The sequence below is a fragment of the Aristolochia californica genome, unplaced genomic scaffold, assembly GCF_029961685.1.
Source record: "Aristolochia californica isolate CCGP_79_NKW_82.1479 unplaced genomic scaffold, dmAriCali1.0.hap1 SCAF_6, whole genome shotgun sequence".
Taxonomy (NCBI): Eukaryota; Viridiplantae; Streptophyta; class Magnoliopsida; order Piperales; family Aristolochiaceae; genus Aristolochia; species Aristolochia californica.
In genome coordinates, this window is record NW_027182257.1 from 4,728,852 (window position 1) to 4,753,577 (window position 24,726).

Consider the following 24,726-nt stretch of genomic DNA (forward strand, 5'->3'; position numbering starts at 1 on the left):
GACAGATTTAGTCAGGAAAAGGACAAACACTCAACTGCATTTGTTCCAATCACAAGATTATCTTATCTGAGAAACTAGAAAAGAATACATAATAGAGAGGAAAAGGAATTGAAGGCCTTCCAATTCAGAAAATGAAGGGTGGGGTACCATGGCATGAAAAGAGACACCAACACATACGGATAGGAAAAGGAATTGAAGACCTTCCAGTTTAGCAATTGACGTCTGGGGTACCATGGCATGAAAAGTGACACACCAATGCACATTGGAAACTAAAAATTTATGATAAAATGAACGTGAGGGCTTCTTTGAACTTACTCTGCTTTGGAGAACCACATCTGCTGAAAGGAACCGAGTGAAGCCAGAATACTCCCTCCTATCCAAACACTGACAGCATACAATTGTCAGCAGACTAAAACAGGGCAGTAAATATGCATGAAAATTTAGTTTATACATTAATGTATTGTTGTTTCGGGATTTTCTCATCATTATACCACTTTTTTAAAGGGCTAACTATCTCTATGCCAAGGTATATTCACCCTCAGAATAATTTCATCGGTGCAACTTGTGAACCAAGTTTTATCCTGCAACTCTTTGTGACCTATTGTATAAGTGTAACAATAACCATTGACTCAACAAAATACATAGGCAGGATTACAGAAGGGAATGCAGGTGTATGTGACACTATATGAGAAGATGTATTAGTACACAAGGATCCTACCTGAATCGTCTTTCAGTTGCATTCCCACTTGCCAGTACCTTGACTCGAGCAGCTTGAGGAGCCTCCTGCACAACCAAGGACAAACGTTGAAAAGACACAAGGTGGTGTTCGTGCTCAAGTTGTCCAAAAATTTAGAAGCCATTTTCCATTATCAAAAAAAAAAAAAAAAAAAAACGTCTATTCCCACTTCTGTATTCTTCTATATGGTTCCTTTTATTTCTAACCTATTTGAAAATGTTGTCCTTAGAAGCATACTAGTAAACAAGATGAACGGGTAACATTAGATAAAGCAGCCAATAAAATCATCAGGTAGTCTCAGGTTTACTGGCACGTCCATCCTTCTCTGCTTTTCTAGTTTAATGGGTCTGGACTTGGTTCTGCATCCCACTACCTGTACAGAATTTCTGATAAAAGTAAACTTGAGGGATTGATTAACTTTATTAATTAGTTACTTCGGTTGTTTATAAACAAGGTCAGATCACTAACAGAGTCCTCTGTAATCATTCGTAGTATACATAATGTACTTTCATTCCAATTTTGACGGGTACTTTAGTCCTTTCATTCTGATGTAGTTTAGTTATAATGACCATTTAAGGAAGAATTCATGTTCGTTTTACTGTCTTAAAGTTGCAGCTGTCATGGGTACCATCAATTTTTTAAACTGATCTATTATGACCAAGATATAATGATGTAGCTCAGCCAGCTGACCTCCAAAGATGCCCAAGCGTGCTATATGTGAACAGGAATGGCAAAAATGATTCCAACAACATGATGAGACAAAATCTCTAGTTAATTCATTCTTTGCCCAAGGATCTGAATTCCTTCACAACATCAAGTCCAATGAGGTATATAAAGCTCAAGATTAACAAAATTTCCAGGTCATAGAGATTATCTTGCCATGTCCAAAACCACGTCCACCACACCATGGAAAAAATGTTCTCCACTACTTAGCCAAGTGGCTCTCCCCTAGCCAAACTAAGTTTAAGACGATCAGTCTAGTGACACTTGGCATAACGCTTTCATGTAATTGTTAGGTTCATACCACTTATAACCACCAATGCAATAGTTACGATAATACCATTTGCCATAACCATCCCATGGGGTAGTTAGGATCATGCTACCTGCCTCTCAAAGCCACCAAACTCTCTTTGATGGGCCTAGACAACTCACATGCCCAGCCTGTCAAGCGACTCCTATCAAACTTAATACCCTGTCCAGTTTTCCATTTAATCAATCTGCTTGCAATGTTGACTATAAAAGGGTTACCTTATCCAGGTGGAAAGGTCATATTGTGCCCCCTTAGGAAATCACCATGGAAATATGGCAGATTAGCATGATTCTGTGGAGCACAAACCAGGGGTAAGGGCATCAGTTAGCCCAACTAACATAATATAAGCTTAAAGACCTAGCTTTCCGCATTCCACTAACTCTATAACTTTTAGCATATTAGCCAAGGACTTTTGAGATTGGCTCTATCGAGATCCTATCCAACCCATGCCTCCTGTCTGTGGAAGACTATCCACAATATTAAACCATGGTGTCCAGCATGAAATCGTTATGCATGGTAGAAGGAGACGTCATACCACATTTTGGCTCAACATTTAGACTGGCAACTCTCCCTTGCCGAGTCCCTGATGTGGTTTTCCAGCTGACTTTGATACTCCAGATATTTGCCCACCATCCTCTCTCCTTCATGAAGGTTGAATTAATTAGATTCTCAACCTTCTGTGAGGCTTACAGAATGAGGAGACCTTGAACATATGCAATATATTGACCATCCTTGACTACCTGTACTAGCAAGGGTTAGAATGACACAGTAGGACGAGAATTATCTCACTTTTTTCAAAGCTAACATCACAAAAAAAAAAAAAAAAAAATCTAGAACTTAGGTCAAAGAAAGGGAGACCTCCCTTGGTCACCCTATTCTTCCTTCGTTGCACCCTCCCCTGCTGCCCGACTCCTTTATTCCTTATTCTGCTAATTAACTGTCCTCTAAGGGTCAGTTTTGCTGCTGCCAGGTGGATGGGTGCCACTTTCTCCTTTGTCTAACTGACTGTCCTTCCTTTTCTTTGCCTTACCCTTTCTGCTGTATACACGTAGGATGGGGGGTCCAACATGCCCCCCCGCCCCCCACCCGCAATTGAGTCGCACCTTCGAGGGAGCCATCTTGGAGTTGCCATGTGGTGAGGATGTTGGCTGGCTGGACAGAAAGTTCCAAGTCCTCTGTGAGACAGTGAGGGGTTGGCTGGAAGCAGGTTGGTGGGTTTAGTTGGCTGACGTGGAAGACAGGGTGGATGCGAGAGTAGGAGGAGATGTCAAGACGGTAGGCTACTTCACCTATCTTGTCTAGAATTTTGAAGGGGCCATAGAAGCGAGGGCTGAGTTTTTCATTAGGTGTGCAGGGTAGAGATAGGAGAAGGTAAGGCTGCAGCTTGAGGTAGACCGAATCACCGATTTGAAATTAGAGGTCCCTTCTATTTGTGTCAGCTTGTGCCTTCATTCGGGCTTGAGCTCTTCTAGGATGGCATCACGGTCCTGCAGTTGACGGTCCACTTCATCTACCAAGGAGATACCGAGTACCAGAGTAGCAACGGTGGGTCCCTTCCGTAGAAAGGTTGGAAGGGGGTCGTACCAACTTCCTTGTGGAACATAGAGTTATACCAGAATTCAGCCCATGGGATCCGTTTGGGCCATCTCCGGGGGTGGTCAAGCAGCAGAGGTATGTGGTTAAACACTTGTTGACAACCTCAGTTTGACCGTCTATTTGAGGATGATATGCAGAGCTCATGTGGAATCCTAAATAGTAGAGAAGGGGGGACCCTAATCATCCTCTTCCAAAATTTAACATTAAGCGATTCTTTTTCAGCTCTCTCTTCTCCCAAGTTACCTCTTTCTTTTCTTGAAAATTCATAAAATGTCACAAATAGGATAAGATCTTACTACGACTATGTTAGAGCACTGATATTGTGTGAAACTGTAGGACTTACATAAAAAAGGGAATAAATTAAGAAAACCAAGAGAAAAGAGATATGGCCAAGTAAGAGCAGTCACAGAAAGAGACAGCTTCTAGTTAGGAGACAAGCTTGACCCTTAACCCCTTTTTGAATAAAATAAGTGAACTCACAAGAAATTGACTAAATTACACCTCTGTAACGTAAAAATTGTTGGAATTTGTAAGAATAAAAGATAATGGAGAAATTAGGGTTTACAAACCTTTCTCCCATATGTATAATTAAACAATTCCAAAATTACATCTATGTCCCTGAAACACATACAACCTAGGAATCTACTTTCTACAAGAAATAATTTTCCTAGAAAATAAACCTAATTAACTCAAACTAATATCTTCCAACAGTCCCCTGAAGCTGGAGCATATAACTCCAAATTGTTATAAAATTTATCTCACACTAACCATAAGCATGAAAAAGCAAATACAAACTTGTTCTTAAAAAATGTGGTCGCTTCAATCTTTACAGGAGTCCGGTTATGTGGCTCCTAGTCACTTCTATAAAGAAACAATGGAAGTGGCTAGACATGGCTAGAAGAAGCATTGACTATTCTTGGACTCGGGAGGATCCCAACGGTGGAGGACCTGCTGAATATGGCTTCCAGCAGCAGCTTCTGGTTTTGGCAGGACCCACTGCAACTAGCATGCTCAACTCTCCACCATTCCTCTCTCTAAGCATTGTTAAGGCCACAACAGCATGAGAACAAATTTCCTGGAAACTGATCAGGAATTCCATCAAACTCCTGGCTGCTTCCGGAGAAGCAGAATATGCAGACTTGACATCTCTTCTTCGGACAAATTAAGTGGGATAAAAATATACCAAACAAGATAAAATCGGAGTCACAAAAGCTGCCTGGACAACTCTGTACCAAAGAATCCAATAGAACTTGGATCAAACTCTCAAAACAAGGCCACACATGGTGAATCATCAGCAATGTTGCTACTCTGGATTTCATTAGTACTTTTGCAGGCTGTCTGGTAGCAAATTCAGGCATGCAAGTAGCTTTGGGATACGACATCAGCATGGTAGCCAGATCCGAAAAACATCACAAACTTTTCTACTGATTCTTATGTCCTACTTATGCTCCCATTGATTCTGCAGCGGTTTCTCATGAATTCTTCAACGTTGTTGAATTTTCTACCTGGTGTTAATTGGTGGTTTGTTTGAAGAGAAACGTGAGACTTTACAAGATTTGGAGATGTGTGCAGCTCCTAAGATGCTGACACAAAGGTGGCTACGAGCAATAGGAGAAATAGATAGAGAAAGGGGACGTTTTGGAAGGTTCTCAGTCCCGATTACAAGTGATTTCGATGTAATTCTAGGTCCCCAATTCAACGATTCTGTTCCATGAAATTTTGTTCCTCGGCAGTTCCAGGAGACATGTCCAGCAAACAACCCTTTGCAGGAAGATAGATATGTTGGGAGAGCTGCCAATCGAGGGGGTCGTGGCAGCAGAATGGCTGCTGCTTACCAACCCCGGGGAATGGGTGGTTGCAAGAAACAACAACACGGCAAGAAGAATTTCTAACTGAAAGTAACTACATGGAACTATTTTCAAGTTCCCATTTTTTTCATGAAAACATGACTCCAATGCCCTTTTTTTTTATTTTATAAAAGTGATAATTTATCAAAGACAAGCAAGAAAACAACAAAGTAAAAGGGACCTCCTGTTACAACAAGATATTGGAGGGAGGTCCTGCCCTTAGCAAGGCTATCAGCTAAGTAGTTAGCTGAACAGGGAACATGGAACCAGCTACAAGTCATGTTAGAGGCAAGGTCAGAAATGTGATGATAAACAGGCTAGTGCCGCCAAGAGTTGTTGAGGACAAGCATCGTTGAATAACAACATGGGAAACTCTTTCAACAAGGAACGGGCCATGAAGACAGTCACAAAATACGGCAAGGCCATGGTATGAAGCAAGGAGTTCTGCAACGGTGGAGTCGGAGTTCCCCATATGACCCACATAAGAGACCAGAATTGTGCCTGAAGAATCCTAGAAAGCACCTCTGAACCCAGCCAGCCCAGGGTTCCCCTTAGCGCTCCCATCAAAGTTTAGATTGATAAACCCATGGGGAGGAGGCGTCCAAGGGATACAAGCTGGAGGGCGAAGATTCCCAGTCATGTGGGAGATGCAACACCAGTTCGTCCTCAGAGAGATGCTGCTAAGATTGCTGAAATCCTTCTAGAAGTGAAGCCAGGAAGATATGTGGCCAACAGTCAGTTCTGCAATCTCCTCGATGGATCTGAATTTCAAATTGAAGCGGTGGTTGTTTCTCTCTTGCCACAGCATCCATGGAATATGTCCCAGGCAAGCAGAGACCAGGATTTTTCCCAGCTTGGGAAGGAGAGGGTGCATGAAGGCCTGATAAACTCCAGATAGATGCTCGGGCATACAAAATTGAAGACCACTGTGTTGCATCATCCTGGACCAAACACCTCAAGAGCAGTGGCAATGCAGAATAAGAAGTTGCACAGTCTCATCAATCGGAAAACATAATGGGCAAAGACGATAGGGAGGAGTGTTTCCACATCGTCTAAGGTTTTCAATCATCAAGATGCGATTGTGGAGGGTGCATCAAAGGAAAAATTGAACTTTCGGAGGAGCAGAAATCTTCCAAGCAATGGCACTGGCGTGAGTTGGATTAGTGTCAAGCCTCACTGTGGTGTGCAAATATGTTGAAGAAACCGAGAAAGCCCCATTGGCATCAGGCGTCCATAGAATCTTGTCTACCTGGGTGGGTCAGATATCAATGTTGTGGAGGTTAGAGAGAAGTTGAAAAGCCTGCACAACCTCCGAGTCAGATAAACCACGCCTGAAGTTCCCAGCAACCAGGAGTGGACCAGAATTCAGCAACCGGCGCATGTTGCGCAAGACAAATGCAAACCAAGGAAGCAAAGAAGCTACCCAGCATCTTCTCGTTGCACCAGCAATCGAACCAGAAACTAATTGTCTCCCCATTTCCAGCAAGGAAGCTTACACCAGTACAGAAAGTGTTGAGCAGTGATAGAGGAAGCACCAAAGGGGGGAGAGATGTTGTCGTTCACCCCCGCAGGTCAGCCATCTTCCCGACATACGCAACTTTTTGGCAACCATCGGCCTCCAAATTGCACTAGGAGCATGATTAAACCGCCAGAACTACTTCAAAAGACAGGCAATGTTCGTTTCTTTGGTAAACCAAAAGGCTGAGCCCACCAGAGCTATTGGGGTGACAGACCTCAGCCCGGCTAACCAAGTGGTACTTGAAGGCGTCGTTGGACCCTATCCACAGGAATCGCTTCCAGATACGATCAATTTGATTGCAGACAGCCATAGGACAGCGAAGGAAAAAAAAGTTGGGATATCGTCAATAGCCGCCCGAAGAAGAGTGAGTCTCCCAGCCAATAAGAGAAGACATCCCCGCAAGGTCGCTAATCTGCGTTCCAATTTTTCAATGACAGGGGTCCATAGTTGCTTGAGAGGCCCAATGAAGAGAGGAAGACCAAGGTGACAAGCAGGAAGGGAACTGCCAACACCATTTCAGAAGCAAAACATAATAGGAAGCAACAACATACACAGCGACAATTGAAATAACGAAAAGAATAGAAAACAACGATGGACAGATGAGAGGCAAACACGGAGAGACTCATATCATGTAAAAGACAAAAACAAAAAAAACAAAAAAAAGCAGAGGAAAAACATAACCTTTTGTGAAGGAAGGTTACATCCTCTCCACAAGTTGACAGGTCAACTCAATGACCCTTAACCCGCTCTAATACTATGTTGGAGTTTGCAGAAGGAAAAGTCATGGCATAGATTAATGTTTACAGACCCTTCTCCCATGTTTATAATTAAAACAATTCCAAAAATATATCTATTTCCTTGAAAGCCATAAAACCTAGAAATCTACTTTCTACGAGAAATGACTTCCCTAGGAAATAAATGAAGACTTAATTATTAACTGAAACTAATATCTACGCACAAAAACAATATTAAAACTGATAAAATAGAAACATAACAGAGACATACAACACTAACATCCTAAGAGAGAGAGAGAACTAGATTTACCACGATTAACCAAAGATAAAATGACAAAAATGGCCTTTTGGGTTACATTTCCAGTGACAATATTCGAGATGAATTTGGAATGGTTTGTCTCAATGACTTTGTGAATCATAGTAGTATATCTCCCTCAAATGAGACAAAAAGTTATTTGTCACTGAGGAGAAAATAAGAAATTTGACATGCACCTGATATATTTTTCCTCTCAGGTATATTTTTCGAATCCGCTCATAATTTCTCCAAACAGGTTAAGAACTACGTTATCGTGGACCTACTTGAAGAAGCAAAACAACAAGTTCAGTGGGTGCCAAAAAAATCAAACAAAAAGAAACCTGTCAACTCTCCACTAATCCCAGCAATTGCACACTTAGTTCTAATTTAAAACTCCAGTGTTCAAGTTAATCACAGTATAATTTTTTAATTCAGTTAAACAAAGTTTTAATGTCCTTTCTAAATGTTTTACCTCAATTAAGTCTTTCTCAAGACGCTCTTTTAACTGCTGCATTGACGCTGTGCCACCAGCAAGCTGTTTTAAAGAAAACATGCAGCCATCAAACTCACATTTAAATGATTCTTAATATCAAATTGAATGCTGTATTATAAGCCATGAAAAAAAAAACAATATGACCATACAACAACTTCAAAAATACTACCAATATACTACTGAAAAGTTCCCTCCGAATATCTGCATCACACTTGTTTATGCTCTCAATAACCTGTCAATAAAAATGCAAAGACCAGATAGGATCAGCAATGCATTAATGAAGAAACCTTGCCAAAGCAGTAGTATAATAACTTTACCATTTGTGGAAGCCCACGGAGAGGAAGAGAAGAGTCAATAGCATTCTCTATTCCAGGAATTGTCTAACATTTTGTGCTCAAACGAATCACGTTAGATAAGTTCAAACCAGAGAAAAGAATTAAAACACAAAAAACTACTAAGGAATATCAAAGTATGCACGTGAAACTGCTGTGCAAGTGTGTTAGATGGCGAAGCCAGAACATTCTCAGGCACAAACATTGTTTGAAACAAAACCTTCGAGCCTTTGAGTCTGCTCACCTGGACTAAGGATGGGTTAAACAGAATATCAGGAATTTTGAACCTATCAGCCCCAATTTCTATTGTCCTGCATATAAATTAAAAGGTAAACTTTATGAAGTTCAACAAAAAGATATTTTAGAAAGAAATATTAACAGTGTCACCTAATAAATTCAAACTAGAAAACCAAAAATCAGATAGCATCTTACTGTCCATCTGGCAGTTCATATGGCGTCATAGGAATGTTTGCATATCCAGCATCTGTAAATACATGGCATTAGTCGTTGTTTTTTTTCTTTGAGATGATTATAGGATAGAGAGTGTGAACAGTGAGGAAGGACTAGAACCTTATGCAAGAATTCAGTGACTCCATAAGACCAAAAGAGCAAACAGATACTATTACTATTGGAAATATCATATTGTAAGGCAAACCTCCCCACCAAGTCAGCTCGTGTGTGGAGGAAATTGACATTTCCTCCATAAGACCCAAAAAATAAAAATAAAAGTTAAATACATATATACACATATTATACCCCTGGTGAGGCTCGAGCCCAAGTCCAATCCACAACTGAAAAAGATATTTGAGCACCTTTGAGGAGATTAGATACAATAATAAGATAACAAACACTTCAGCCAGCAGTCAATATCTTTTACATGGAGTAAATAATGAAAGCTGATCGAATCATGCAAAGAAACACTTATCAGTAGATAACAATTGATAAAACTCAACCGCTAAAACCTAAAAAAATTGCAAAAGGAAAAAATGACTAGAAAAGATTGAGGCAGTTAAAACAGGAAGCAAATAACAGTTCCACAGAACACAGTACACTTTTGTTTCTGTGAAGAAATCATTGTGATCAGCATGATGACCTCCATCTGATGGTTCAATGAAGCAGACGACCAGTAAAGGACAGTCATATTCACATCAGAAAAGTACCATGAAAAACATTATTTTTAATTGGGCATAGAGCAAGACTAGGAGTAACATAACATTGTTCATGTGCAAGACAAAGCAAATGCAGTAATTGAGAACATCCTAAGAATATGTGAGTAATCCTACTAGTGTAGAGAACAAGTTGAAGGTACTTGATAGATTTATGGTCATGTACCGTAGAGACACGAAACTGAGCTGTCAAAGGCATGCCACCAGGTGCATGTTGCAGCCCAGAAAAGAGATGGACCTAACTAGAGAGGAAAGATCTAAAGGCACGTGCACCAAGCAGAGTTGGCAGCATTGTGGGCAAACAGAGAAACCTCCCCTCTCCATTTAATGTAGGGCCGGCATCAGGTTTTGTATTACCTGCCCCAAAAACAATAAAAATTCACATAATATCTAAACAAGTACCAAGGAATAGAAATATTTGGGGGAAGTATGAAGGTGATCAAGCAGTCTTTATTATCTGAAAGCCTCTTGAGATTTATGTCCGATATGACCTCTTTGATTGCCAGTAAATATAAATATAATGATTCCTTGGCCCTCTACTTCTTTTTCACAGCACCATTCATATCTGTGGAAAGGAATAAACCGTCTTCAAGAGGTCTTCAGAGGAATATATGCTAACATGTGCAACATGGAAGGCAAATTAAATTCTGGTTGGATTTGTGGTTGGGTATCACACCCCTCCCTTCTGCCCATCCTCGGCTACTTGGTCTTGCATGAGATAAAAGTATTTCTGTTTCCCATACAATGACAGAAAATTCTGGTACCCTCTGTAGACTCTTAATTTTTGCCGAGCTCTTTTAATGATGAAATATTAGTTAGGTCAGCTGCTGCATACTCTGGAATTGATTTTCGTTAAAGGTTATGATACAGATTTGCCTATTTGGAGCCGTGAGTCATCGGGTAGTTTCACTGTTGCTTCCCTTTAAATGGTTTGACTTCCTTCTTCTGTCCATTGCTGTCCAAGATCTCTTCAGTATGGAAATTTAAAGCTCCTCCTAAAGTTCTACATTTTATGTGGTCTGCTGCTCATGGCAAGATTCATACAAGTGATGAGTTGATGAAAAGAGGTCAAGTGATCATTAACAATTTGTGTAGGTTTTGTGGGGCTGTGGAGGAATCTGTGAGTCATTTATTGTTACATTGTTCCTTTAGCAGATCTAGACTTCTGTATGAAGACATTTAGGGATTCCTGAGTGTTTCCTTAACTTGGTAGCTGCTCAAGCTTCTACAGCTCCCCTCTCCAAGGAGCGTAGGCTGATGTGGCAGCTGTCTGTTGCTGCCGTTTTTTGGCATGTAAAGGAAAAAACTTCTTGGACATTTTTCAGTACACCCCACTCAATTGGAGGTGAAAATATTGCAAATTCGATCCTGTCATGGACTGCTGCCTTTCGGCTTCGTCCAAAATATCCTTGTTAAGGAATAGTCCCACATGGATTAGTGAGTATAAAGATACTGAGTTTATTAGTTGGGAAAGAGGTTTCTTAATCATTTTGGGATAGGCCTTGGACCCAATTTCACATGGTATCAGAGCAAGTACTCATAAGTGGGCCAACACCTAAATTATGCAGTTGTAGAGCCACAAAAGAGGACCTACACCTAAAAATTATCCACTTGTAGAGTCACAAAAGAGGACTTACACCTAAACTTATCTACTTGTAGAGCAACAAAAGAGGGCCTACACCTAAATTATCTACTTGTAGAGCCACAAAAGAAGGTCTACACGTGAGGGGGAATGTTAAGAAATAGTCCCACCTGGATTAGCGAGTACAAAGATCTTGAGTTTATTAGTTGGGAAAGAGGTTTCCAAAGTTGGCTAGTCATTTTGGGATGGGCCTTGGACCCAACTTCACAATCCTAGATCAGTTATTCATAGAAATTGGGGTCATATTCTTCATTCTTCGAATTTATCTCCCGTGCCAGTGGTTTCTTGGAACCCGCATTTAGTTGGTTTTCTCAAATTAAATTTTGATGGGAGCTGTTTGGGCAGTCCAGGTCCAGCTTGGTTAAGAGGAGTCACACGTGATCATGTTTTTTTTTTGAAAAAGATGTATTTATATGAACAAGAGAAAATTACAATGGAAGAGGGAACAAATCCCTAACAACCAAAGATTGCAAGGTTGCTCTCTACTTGGCAAGCACATCTGCTGTCGAATTTGCAGATCTTAGGATGTGAGACCAAATACAAGAGAATAGTGAGGCAATTTCTAGAATCTCCCGAAAGATGTCCCAATGGCGCCACAGGGAAGGGATGCACACTCACACCAATCAATGACCACCTTTGAGTCCCCTTCAATGTGACGGGGACCACTATAGTTGTCTCTGAAAACGCGAAGCCCATTGAGGAGGCCATAGAGCTCAGCCAACGTTGAATCAGAAATGCCTAATGGGCCGGCATACGAGAAACACTGAATACCGGATGGATCCGAAATAACTCTCCCAAAACCAGCAATCCCAGGATTACCGAGAGAAGAGTCATCAAAGTTCAACTTTAGGTAACCAAGTTTAGAAGGAGTCCATTCCCGCATGACTTGGACCTTGGTCCCAATGTGCATCTTCACCGAATTGCTCCAGTTTTCACGGGTAGAGGTACCCACGAAGGAGGAAAAGAGCTTCTTAGTCAGAAGCCAAGCGGAGATTTGGCCCGACACCCGGTCCACGACTCTTACCGCCGATTAACTTTTTGCATCGAAACGCCTTCGGTTGCATTTATTCCAAAGCCCCCACGGAATGAAACTGGCACAGGCGGAGATCATCACTTTTCAAAGACCAGGAAGGGGATAACCTATGAGCGACTTGTTGCAGGAGATCAGATCAACTGACATACAGAATTGCAGCCCCAACTTGCAGAGAATGGAAGTTCAGACATTCCACGAGGAGCACTGTAGCAATATGTGACTTGTGGTTTCAACCTCTATGTTGCAAAACGGGCAGAGGAGGTCGATAGATGGGTGGCCCCTTCTTCAAAGCACGTCTGCCGTGAGAATATTACTTTGGCAAGCGCTTCACATGAAGAATTTTTATCTTTGGCGATGCACAGAAACGCCATACAAAGTATATCTCATGCTCCCTTTGAGTCGAATCCCAGCCATTAATGTATCCGTATGCAGATGATACTGAAAAGGTGCTACTTTTGTCAAGCCACCAAATGAGCTTCTCTGCCTCTGAAGGTCTAATTCTGACAGAATTTAAAGAATCCATCAAGCGGCTTGCTTCCAAAGCCTAGTGTCAGAAAGACCCCTTCTAGCATGTAGGCTCAGACCACCCCCCCAAAAGCATCAGCTACTGATATCTCCCTTTGTGTAGAGAGGAGGAATAGATTCCTAAACGAGATCTGTAACGATTCCTGCCCCGCCCACCAATCATCCCAAAATTTGAGGGATCTACCATTTCTAACAAAGAATCTATTGGCGGAGGAAAATTTTGGAAGAAGTGAGTATAGTGATCTCCAGATTGAGGATAGGCCTCTCCAATTACCACCTAAGATCCACCATGGAGAATTCCAACCAAGCTTGACAAGAACCATTTCCTTCCAAAGATTGGAAGAAATTGTGGTGAACTTCCATATCCATTTTAGGAGCAGAGCTTGGTTCATTTCCTTTGATTTCCGAATCCCCAGACCTCCCAAGCTCTTTGGCAGACAAACTTCATCCCATCTGACCAGGTGATATTTAAATGCATCGCTCGATCCCCTCCAAAGAAACCTTCTTTTTAACTTATCCATGATTTTACATACTGAAGAGGGGCAAGGCATAAAGGATAACGCATAATTCGGGATGCCCGCAATGCAAGACTTAAGGAGGATGAGCCTCCAAGCTTTGCTGAGTAAACGCCTCTTCCAAGTTGCTAGCCGGGACTCAAATCTTTTCAAGCACCAGATTCCATAAACTTTGGGTTATGCGGTCATTGAATAGGGAGAGGCCAAGGAAAGTTGTAGGGAGGCTAGTTGTTGTACAACTAAATATATTTGCCATCTCCGCAAGGAGCTCAGGACCGATGTTGAATCCCATGAGTGATGTTTTCCCCAATTAACTTTCTGCCAAGAGGCTAATTCAAAAAGGCCCAAAACGGCTTTGATCCTTCTAGCTCCTTCTATATTACCAATTCCAAATATGATGGTATCATCCGCATACTAAAGGATGGGGATATTAAAAGCTTGTTGGGGACTAGTAGGGGGGAGCCATCCAAGATTAAAAGCCGAATAAAACATAGAGGAGAGGAATTATGTTACCATGTTGAATAAGAGCGGAGATAGCGGATCACCCTGTCTGATCCCCCTGGTCCCTTGGAAATACCCACAAACCGAGCCATTGAGGATGAGAGAGTAAGAAGCCGAGACCTCGCAACTTCTTATCCAAAATCTCCATTTTTTGCCGAAACCCATTTTTTCTATTATCTCATCAAGCAGGATCCAATTAACCCTAACGAAAGCTTTTTCCAAATCAAGCTTTTAGGCGATTCTTGGGTCCTTGTTATAGCGGAAGTGATCAATAAGCTCATGTGCTGCCATTGTGGAATCTAAGATTTCTCTCCCCTTAAGGAAAGCGCTTTGCCCTCTGTGGATGACGATACGAAGAAAAACCTTTAAACAATCAGTAAAAATTCTAGCAATGATTTTGTAGGCACTCGTAACAAGACTAATTGGGAAAAAGTCTTTTGGTTTCTCAACACTAGCTTTTCTTCGGAATCAATGTTGTGGAAGGTGATGTCATTCCTGAAGAAGCCATGGATCATTGCTATGATATATGTTAAGTTGTGGAGCCTAATTAATGCCTTACAGTGAGTTGGTTGCGGATTGACCTTCGCGGTAAGGTCGTCGTGGGGGTTGGAAGGGGCAGGGGCGAAGCCCCCGTCCGATCCACGATATATTGACTGTTGTTTCATTAAGGGCAATTTGGGAATTTTACTCTTGCAATGTTGTTGCCCTAGCTTTCTCTTTAAATTGGGGGGCGCCGCTATTAGGGTTTAATCATCTTAATCCGAGGAGTATATCGCGTTGCAGCCCGAGAGGTTAGAGAAAAACACATACAAGTATGCGATTTTTCTTGTAAACTATTTCAACTTCATAGTGGATTATTGCAACGGCAGAAGACAAGATGTGGTCTCACCTTGAGACGAACCTGTATAAATCTTGTTGTGCTTTTCGTGCTTGTTTTCTCCTTCTTCTGTGTTTATTATTATTGCTCTCGTTAATTTAGAATTAGGGCGTCTAATTTCTATCAATATCCTCCTTGAGTCGAGACCAAAATCTTTTTAAAAAATCTCCATTGAAGCCATTAGGGCCTGGGGCCCTATCACTTTCCATGCTTAAGATAGCACGCTCAATTTCTCCAATAGAGAAGGGGGATTCTAACAATGAGGCAGCTGTTGGAGAGAGACGAGAGAAAATGATTTGTTGAAACCTCGGTCAATTTGAACACTCTTCCGAATATAAATCTGTGAAAACTTAATCAACACATTAGTGATCAAAGTCTGACACAACGTTACCACATAATGAGGTAATTCGGTTGGATCTTCGCTTTGTCGATGCAACGACATGAAAAAATTTAGTATTTGCATCGCCTTCCTTCAGCCATTTAAATCTGGCTCTTTGCTTCCAACGGATCTTCTCTTGATGCAGGATGGTATTGAGATTAGAATTTAGAGAAACTCGGGAAGAGAACTTAGCAGGAGTTAAGTACCTTTGCTCCTCCACCAGGTCCAGGGCAGTGATCTAACAAGGGAGAGAAGCCTTCTTGGCACCCAAGAGGTACAACGTTGTAGCCCATTCCTTTATTTTTCCTTTTATGAATTGCAACTTTAGAGGGAAGGCCCACTCCCTTCTTCCAAAGCTTGGACCCTCAGTCCACCATCCATCAATAAGAGCTTCAAAAATTTTCTCATCCAACCATGAGTTTTCAAAACGGAAAGGAGAGGGTCCCCATTTTTCAAAAGAGGTGGTCAGCATGATAGGCCAATGATCAAACACAACCTTATTGAGAACTCTTCTAGAAACATTCCCGAAAAGTTGCAACCAGTCAGGACAAACTAGAAAACAATCCAATTTTGAGAGGATTGGTTGATGCTGGCCGTTAGACCAGGTGTAGTTCTTTCCAGAAAGAGATATCTCATCCAGCCCAAATCCGCCAATCAAGTCCGAGAAGCCTCGCATTGAGGTAGATATGCGGGTTGGAGGAGGCTTCTTCTCGTTACAGTATCGGATAGCATTAAAATCACCGGCAAATAGCTAGGGGTGACTCCATGTCTGGTGAAGCTCACTGAGCTCTTCCCAAGAGAGGTTTCGCTCCCGATATCTAGTCAGACCATAGACACCACCCACACACCATATTCTGTCGGAGGAGTTATCCTATAGCTGGATACCCAATGAGAAACAACCCTCAGTAACATTAAGAGAGTCAAAATTCGTTGAGTCCCAGGCTACAAAGATACCTCTGGAGTGACCAATGGAGGGCTTAAATTGAGAAAGGAAGCTAGATATCATGTCGCGCTTTTGTACAGCACCAATACCTCTAACATTCCAAGATAACAAAATCATTTGTTACCTCGTTTCTGGACTCCCAACGCAATGCTGTCTCTGGGCAACTGACCCCTATAGACAACTCCCATAAGGCGCGCCAAATTCATCATCTATTGCCATGTCTCATCATCATATCTATGACGTTCAACTTGGAGTTCCTCCACTAGACGAGTCGATCTGTCATTTGGGGGAGGGGAAGGTTGAGTACTGTTATATCTCTCAGGGAATCGAAGATTGGCCAAACTGGATTCACCCTGAGGGATATCATTTTCCTGACGACGTCTTCTTCTTTGATATGTAGCTAGGACAAGGGGGGATGTTGGGTGTAGAGGAGGGGAGATTTCGGGTGTGGATTCTAAGTCTGGGTGATCAGGATGTCCGGACTCCATGTGTGTGAGAGAAGGCGAGGTAGGGGGCGACAGCCTTTCTGTTCTCAGATGGGAGGAGTCTTGCTTAACAGGAGTAAGATGGAAGTTGGAACCACCGTGAGCATCTCCTAGCAGTTGGGCATTCCATTCCCTGAAAGATACAGAGCTTGAGAGGAAGAGGACTCCGTCAACAAGAGGATTCCCGGTATTCCCGGTGCTCGAGGTATCGAACCACGAGAGCTGGTTGTTGCTATCACGGTTGGGCTTCTTCGGGGCCTCGAGATGAAGCATGGTTGGGGAACTTGCCTCGAGATTAAGACTGAAAGTCGGCTTTTGGCTATTTGTCATCTCGAGGCAATCAGTGCGCATGTTGCTATCACACGTGATCATGCCAGTAGAGGAAATTGGCATATTCAGGCCCACTTGGGCAAGGGTATTTTCCGAGAATCTGAGTTTAACGCTGCTCTTCAAAAAAATTCGGTAATATGTTCAGCAGTACACTGACTCTCTTATGGTGGTTACCCCATGCCTTTCCTGGTCTTCTAATCCAGTTTAGCGCATCAGACACGTTTACGATGCGATTCTGATTTTATCATCACAAGTTGTCATCACTTGGCAGCATGTTTCTCAGTCTGCTAATCATTGGGTTGACGCATTAACAAAGTCTGGGGTTACTCATTCCTGTATTTTAGTGGAGAATTCTATGCCCCAAGGGGCCTAAGGGCCGTTCTCCTTGTAATCAGTTTTTTTATAAATAAATTACTCACCAGTTTCAAAAATAAAAACAAAAAGTGCCCAGAGCCTCTAAAAGATGACCACCATTGGAGTTTTCAAAATATACTCCAGAGGGTTTACTTCTGTCACATGTAAGCTGGATCCAGGTACAAAATCAAAGTTGATAAAATTGTAGTAAGTTGGCCAAAAAGAGTGGGCATCAAGAAAAAGAGCAGAGAATTGATTTCATCATAGGGACTCTGCTTATTGTTTATTTTGTATCTTGTTTTGCTTTTGCAGATCTTGCAATTCTCTTTCTTCACATTTCTTCTTCTCTATTGGTGAGTGCTAAATTTTATTAAGAAAAAAGATACAGGAAACAAACACGATTAGGACCACCTCATAAACTCTACATGAGACACTATTTAACAAAAAATCACAAAACAACAGGAAAGGAATTGGATAAAGAAAAAACATATAGTGGATATACAGAGTAAATAAGGGCAGCAATACAGAAAAATAAAGTATGAAGACCGAATATGAGGAAAAGATCCTACCATCATAAGCAGCATCTGGTGCCCGGCAAACACATTCCTTGATATCACTGGCAATTACCCTCTAACAAAAGAAAATAATTTTTTTCTTTAAAATGTGAGAATTTAAAAGTCACAGTGATAAGGGGTGAGGAAACATAAAGCAAGGCATAAAAGAAATTTAGAAATAACCACGTACCCGAGAGTAGACTTTGTAACTTTCTGTTGTATTTGGGAAATCCAGATCTACCGTCTATGAAGTTCATAAAACAACAAAAGACAAGAAACTCGAATACATCAAGAGAAATTTCTGACTGATCTTTTTTGTAACGAGAAATTTTATTAAGAGAAAAAGAAAACAATAATAAGTAAAAAAAAAACAGAAAATTCAGAACCAGACCACAGAGCCGCGCCCCCCCCCCCCCCCCCCGAACACCACTAGCTAAAAAGAATAGCAGCATGGTCAACCACCCTTTTTCCTTTTCACCAATCTAATCAACCATAATCATGGTTTCCACTAGCCAGCATGGTATCAGAACTTCAATTTAGGGTTGGGGAACCGTTAAGGGATCTTGAGAAATCAACTTCATGTGTACCAGCTGCAAGTCTTGCCTCTTTCTATTACGTGTCAATGAAGAAGCCTTGATTCTCTGTTGATCAAGAACTTTTGAACCAAGAATTTGAGTGGTCAGCCTAAATCTCTCTTCTTTTTCAATAATCCCATCAGCCTTATACTTAATGGTGTACACCCAACGACAGCCCACAACAGCTGCTCCTAAAGGAGGATCACAAAGACCCTACGTCCCCCTAGAAAACGAAGCATCCATCTCCTCGTCCATAGCTCGCTTCCAAACCGTGAAGCCATAGAATCCTGCACTGAACTAGGTAGAGGAGACAGAGATAAACAAGACAAAAGATTTGTAGGAAAGTGACAAAGAATCTAAGGACATATATTTAGATATGGGACGTGAAGTACAAGGCCTTTTACTTCTCCGGAGACTAATTGGCATATCTAAATAAGAGGGAACTGGATCTGCAAGTAAAGAGGAAGATGGTTGGTCCAAAGGAGGAGGGGGCTCACGAACCGGAATCTCATAAGTGAGTGAAGCTTTTGATGCCGGTATTTAGTTGTGACATTGCCAGCTATACATATATAGCGGCTTAGAGGAACTTGCTCTTGGAGCACCCATAATAGCTACAAGCAAAGGTTTATTCATAAATGGATCAAACACTTGCTAATATTGAGTAGATGACACAAAATATATAGAGTATTCTCAAAAAATGTATGTCTTGCACTTAATAGGATCATAACATTTTTATCCTTTTTTATGACATGAAAAATCCGAAAAAACACATTTAACAAAACAAGGAGATAATTTATCAGTAAAGTTACTAAACAAATGAACAAAACAAGTAGACCCTAAGACACAAGGAAGAACATCAAAGATTTTACATTGTGGCTTTAGAACCTGAATAGAAACTTGTCCTTGCAAGCAGATGATGGAATACAATTTATTAAACATGAAGTTGAAACTGCATCTCCCCAAAAGGGTTTGGCAACATTCATTTGGATAGCAAGGTATGACCTACTTCAAGCAACTGTCTGGTGTTTTCTTTCAGCAACCCCAATTTGTTAGGGAGTATAAATGCACAAAATCTGATGGCTATACCATGAAGATTACAGAATAAAGTAAACCTGTGATTTAGAAATTCAAGTCCACTTTTATACGAAAAAGATGAACATCGACACCAAATTGATTTTTTTATTGCATTGAATTTTTTTAGAAATACATCAAAGACCTCTGACTTCTCCCTCAAGAGATATACCCATGTAACTCAGCTAAAATCATTTATAAAAGAAAAAAATACTTAAAACCAAAAGAACTAGAGACTCGACATAGGCCCTGTAAAGTTGGGTCCAAGGCCCATCCCAAAATGACAAGCCAACTTAGGAAACCTTTTTCCCAACTAATAAACTTAAGATCTTTGTACTAATTAATCCATGTGGGACTATTCCTTAACACTCCCCCTCACGTGTAGGCCCTCTTTTGTGGCTCAACAAGTAGATAATTTAGGTGTAGACCTTCTTTTGTGGCTCTACAAGTGGATAATTTAAGTGTAGGCCCTCTTTTGTGACTCTACAAGTGGATAATTTAAGTGTAGGCCCACTTTTGTGACTCTACAAGTGGATAATTTAGGTGTAGGCCCACATATGAGTACCTGCTCTGATACCATATAAAGTTGGGTCCAAGGCCCATCCCAAAATGACTAGCCAACTTAGGAAACCTCTTTCCCAACTAATAAACTCAAGATCATTGTACTCACTAATCCATGTGGGACTATTCCTTAACAATGTTAAGTTGTGGAGCCTAATTAACGCCCTACGCTGAGTTGAGCGCGATATATTGATTGTTGTTTCATTAAGGGCAGTTTGGGAATTTTACTCTTGTATCGCGGTTGCCCTAATTTTCTCTTTATAATTGAAAGGCGCCGCTATTAGGGTTTAATCATCTTAATCCGAGGAGCATCTTGATTTGCAGCCCGAGAGATTAGAGAGAAACACATGTAAGTGTGCGCTTTCTCTCGTAAAGTATTTCATCTTCATAGTGGATTACTACAGCGACGGAAGACAAGACGTAGTCTCACCTTGAGGTGAACCTGTATAAATCTTGTTGTCCTTTTTCGTACTTGTTTTTCCCTACTTCTGCGTTTATTATTATTGCTCTCGTTAGTTTGGAATTAGGGCATCTAATTCCTAACAAACAGGCCCTATACATCAGAGCGGACTGATTCAAAGACTCGAAAACTATGACTAGAACTAGCTGGAAAACTAGCTCAACGATGTATCCCAAGTTGACACGACTCACAATCAAAGGTAAGATCAACTAGCAAAGAAGGAAAATATTGGCGAAGCTTTGCTGGTGATGGATGTCCCAAACATAGGTACCATAAGTATTGGAGTATCTTTAGTTGTAAGAACTACTGACTTCGGAATAGATACATCACCCAAAGCCCACCTTTCTCATGTCCTAAACCAATCATCTTCTCCGTCTATAGATCCTAAAAAAACAAGCAGGAGAAAAAGTAGTAGAACAATTAAGAGATTTAGTAATATTACGAACAGACAAAGGCTTTACAAAAACGTTTGGAACAAATAGAACTGAGTTCAAGGACATCTAGGAGTAGTGTGAACGGTACCCTCCCCCTAAACTAGGGAGGTAGATCCCTCAACTAAAGTAACATTACGATAGGACTAAGGAGTGATAAACTGAAATAAACAGATAAACCTAATATGTGTGTGGATAATCTTGAATCAATTATCCAGAGGGACAACAAGATACATTCAGTTCTTGCATATTTGTCTTGCCATTTTGGCACTTACAAAGGAGAAGGAATTCGATTCTTTGGAAGTAGTGATGAGTGGTGTGGAAGTCAATTGAACCAACCTCTGAAGTAGTTGTTGAATTTCTTCTAGTGAGCCAGCACATGGAATACTATCTCTTCATGTCGTAGTTGTTGGATGGCTTTCCAAACTTCTCACAATGTGTATCTGAAAAATAGCTTCTTTTTTTCTGCCACAGTGAACACACTTTCTATCCCTCTATCACTATGTCCATGTCCTTTAGTAGAAGATTCTCTACCACTGCCCCCACAACCTCTAGCCTTAGATTTATTAAAAGAAGAATTGAGGTTGGGAGAGATAGCATCAACGACTTCTATATCTTTCTCATTTTACCAGCCACTACACCTTATGCCCGAACGACACTATGCCCGAACGACACAATTAAATGCTTTTTCAAGTTGTTGCATCATCATTAGCCAATGCATGTTCAAGCTGTCACATCATCATTAGCCAATAATTGTGCCCGAATTGTGTCATACTCAGACCTAAGACCATCCAGGACTACTAGTTCACATAATTCGACTCATTCAACTTCAAAGAAGTAACCTGAATAGAATGAGAATCCCTACTATCTATAAACTCTCAGAAGGCTTATTGGCGTAACATTTTTGGTCAAGTCCAACATTTAATCCTCTAACAGCTTGTAAGTATACCACAACTATTAATAAAATAATATACTAAATCCAAAATAGCAATAAATACAAACTCCAACCTGCACATATCAAGTGGCCACACTTCTCAATTAGGGCACAAACACAATAATAACACCAAGCAAAAACAACCACAATCTCCAATGCCACTAGAAATCAACACAAATTCAATCACAAACACCAGCAAGTAGGCTAATGCAGGCAAAGAATAGGTGGCGTAGGCACAGTATAGGTGCAAGTATGCATTTAGCATAAAACCATTAGGTAACACTCTAGGATCAATAAAAACATAGTAAACTACTTAATTAGTAACAAGAGTCATCAACCAAATGGTTATGGCAGAAAAAGATAGGGTAAGATATGACCTTTATCCAACCAGTAGAAGAACTATTTGGAAAACCTTCTGTAGGAATCAAAAACTCGTGGAGAGAACCAAGAAACTTGTAGAAGAACCTCCCAAATTCGACGTCTTACCGCTCTAATGCCATGTATAATTGTAAGATTTAAATAGGAGAAGATGTAAGAGAGAAAAGAAAGAGACAAGAGAGAAGGAAAACAGCTAGGAAAGTTGTGCACATTCAGGGCTCAGAAATCGAGCCCTTTCCTTCTTATAAAATCACTTAACTAAAATATTGTTAGAATAGTGGCACAGGGGTATTTTGGTCATTTCATCCTCTCATATGAATGTCATATGTTTCCAGCAAGTTACTACATATCAACTTCAAAAAGTTAGACTACTTATCATGCATTTATGTTTCAAGTCTCATTGAATTCTGATGTGTATTAGGGTTTAGGGTTTAGGGGCATTATTTTTACTGTAAATCCACTTCAATGAAATGTTAAAGGGGGTCAGGCTCGAATTATGAGCCTAATACTAATGCAGCACATGGCTGCCACTTCTCCAACTCTCTTCCTCTCAATTTTCTTCTTCCTTTTTAATCATCCCAAGTTTGTTACTTTTCATGGTATCAGAGAAAGAGAAAACATTCTTGGGCAATTTCTCCACAAATCTTAACTTTCGTTTCCATGTTGATCAATACTTTTCATGGTATCAGAGCAGGAAAAGACATTCTTGGGCAGTTTTCCACAAATCTTGACTTCTGTTTCCATGTTGATCAACCCTTTTGAAGGCTCTTCAAACAATTTCTGAACTAGTAGGGTAAAGGTCAGATTTTTCCTTCTTTTCTTCCTGCCATAATCATTTGGTTGATGGCTTCTACAGCTAATTGAGCAGTTATTACGATTTGCTGCCCTTAAAGGGTTCCTAACTAAATACCCTAGCTTCATTCGTACCTGTGTACCTACCCAGTGCCTGCATCATCCCTCTTTTGCCTGCATCATCAAGCCTGGTGTTGTTTGAATTGCATTTTCTCAAGCTTAATCACTAGATTGAAGAGTGTGTGTGCCATTGTTCACTGAAGTGTGATTTGGGTGTGATGATAGTACCCTAATTTCGTAGCACAGAACCCACATAACCTTTTTGGGTGGATTTAGGTTATTGATACCTTGAACTTGGAGCATCTTCTTGAGTTCATTCGGGGTGTATTGATGGATTAAATGGCAGATACCAGCAAACATGTTACTGCTCTTAAATCGTTTGAGAGCTCAAATAGTAAGGATTCTAGTTCCACCCAAATTACCTCAATTAAGTTGCTCATACACTTAATCCCTAAAAACTCCTACGCCACAAAATTACAACTATATAAACACTCAAGCATGCTGAACAAGATAGGACTATATCCAGGAGGTGTACACTATGTGAAATAACCAAAGTACCCTTCACATTGTTTCCTAACAGAAATGTTAAAGGGGGTCAGGCTCGAATTTTGAGCCTAATTCCAATGCAGCACACTGCAGCCTCTTCACCTACTCTCTTCCTCTCAATTTTCTCTCTTTCTTCCTCTTTAATCCTCCTAAGTTTGTTACTTTTCAAATATAATACAAAAAGATAGTTCTGTCCCTCATTACAAGATCTCTCATAACTACATAAATACAAACCAGAATTGAATAAAAATTGAAACATAGATTTCTAATAAGAAGCATAGTTTACTGCATCTTTATGAGAAACATATGACTATAGGAAATGATGAAAATACCCCATGTAAATATTTTAACAATGAAGGGATGGCCCATCTATAGATCCACTATGTCCTTTCTGCCACAATGAAGGTGAATCCGCCAGTCATACTCTTCTCCAGTGTCATTTCTCATGGAATGTGTGGACCTCTGTTTTATGCAAGTTGGAGATTCAATTCTGTATTGTTGCCGATCTGATAAGTTTCTGCAAGTCGATCGTTGGATATCCCCTTACTAGTCTCGGCAAATTGATTCTAAGCCTGTGCTCAGCCTGTGCTAGTTTCGTTCCATGGGGGCTTTGGAACGAACAGAATAGAAGGCGGTTTGATTCTAAAAGCGAGTCTGAGGCTAGAGTAGTTGGTAGAGTGACAGGGCAAATATCCACCTGGCTATTGACTAAAAAGCCTTTTTCTTCTTTCAAGGGTACCGCCATTCGAGACAACTGGAGCAATTTGGCGAGGATGCACATTGGACCAAGGTTTCAATTATGAAGGAATGGACTCCCCCGGAGAATGGTTACCTAAAATTGAATTTTGATGGCTTTTCTCTCGGCAATCCAGGGATCGCTGGTTTTGGGGGCGTGATTTCGGATTCATCTGGAAATCAATGTTTTTCCTTTGCTGGGCCTTTAGGCATATCTGACTCTACGTCGGTAGAGTTACATGGCCTTCTTAATGGGCTACGGGTGTTCAGAGACAAATGCAGTGGGCCTATTCACAT

General features: G+C 40.9%; 1 protein-coding gene across 2 annotated transcripts in view; it reads right to left on the minus strand.

Moving 5' to 3' along the window:
• The window catches only part of LOC137967117 (actin-related protein 4-like), a 31,934-nt gene that overhangs the window by 1,807 nt on the left and 5,401 nt on the right, over nucleotides 1-24,726 (minus strand). For both annotated transcript variants that reach the window (XM_068813564.1, XM_068813562.1), the window contains 9 exons: nucleotides 18,077-18,130; nucleotides 17,902-17,962; nucleotides 9,015-9,066; nucleotides 8,827-8,893; nucleotides 8,568-8,630; nucleotides 8,420-8,482; nucleotides 8,230-8,292; nucleotides 719-783; nucleotides 316-384 (listed from right to left, as the gene is read on the minus strand). In XM_068813564.1, coding sequence (XP_068669665.1) covers nucleotides 316-384; nucleotides 719-783; nucleotides 8,230-8,292; nucleotides 8,420-8,482; nucleotides 8,568-8,630; nucleotides 8,827-8,893; nucleotides 9,015-9,066; nucleotides 17,902-17,962; nucleotides 18,077-18,130 — 557 coding nt within the window. The remainder of the gene's footprint in view (nucleotides 1-315; nucleotides 385-718; nucleotides 784-8,229; nucleotides 8,293-8,419; nucleotides 8,483-8,567; nucleotides 8,631-8,826; nucleotides 8,894-9,014; nucleotides 9,067-17,901; nucleotides 17,963-18,076; nucleotides 18,131-24,726) is intronic.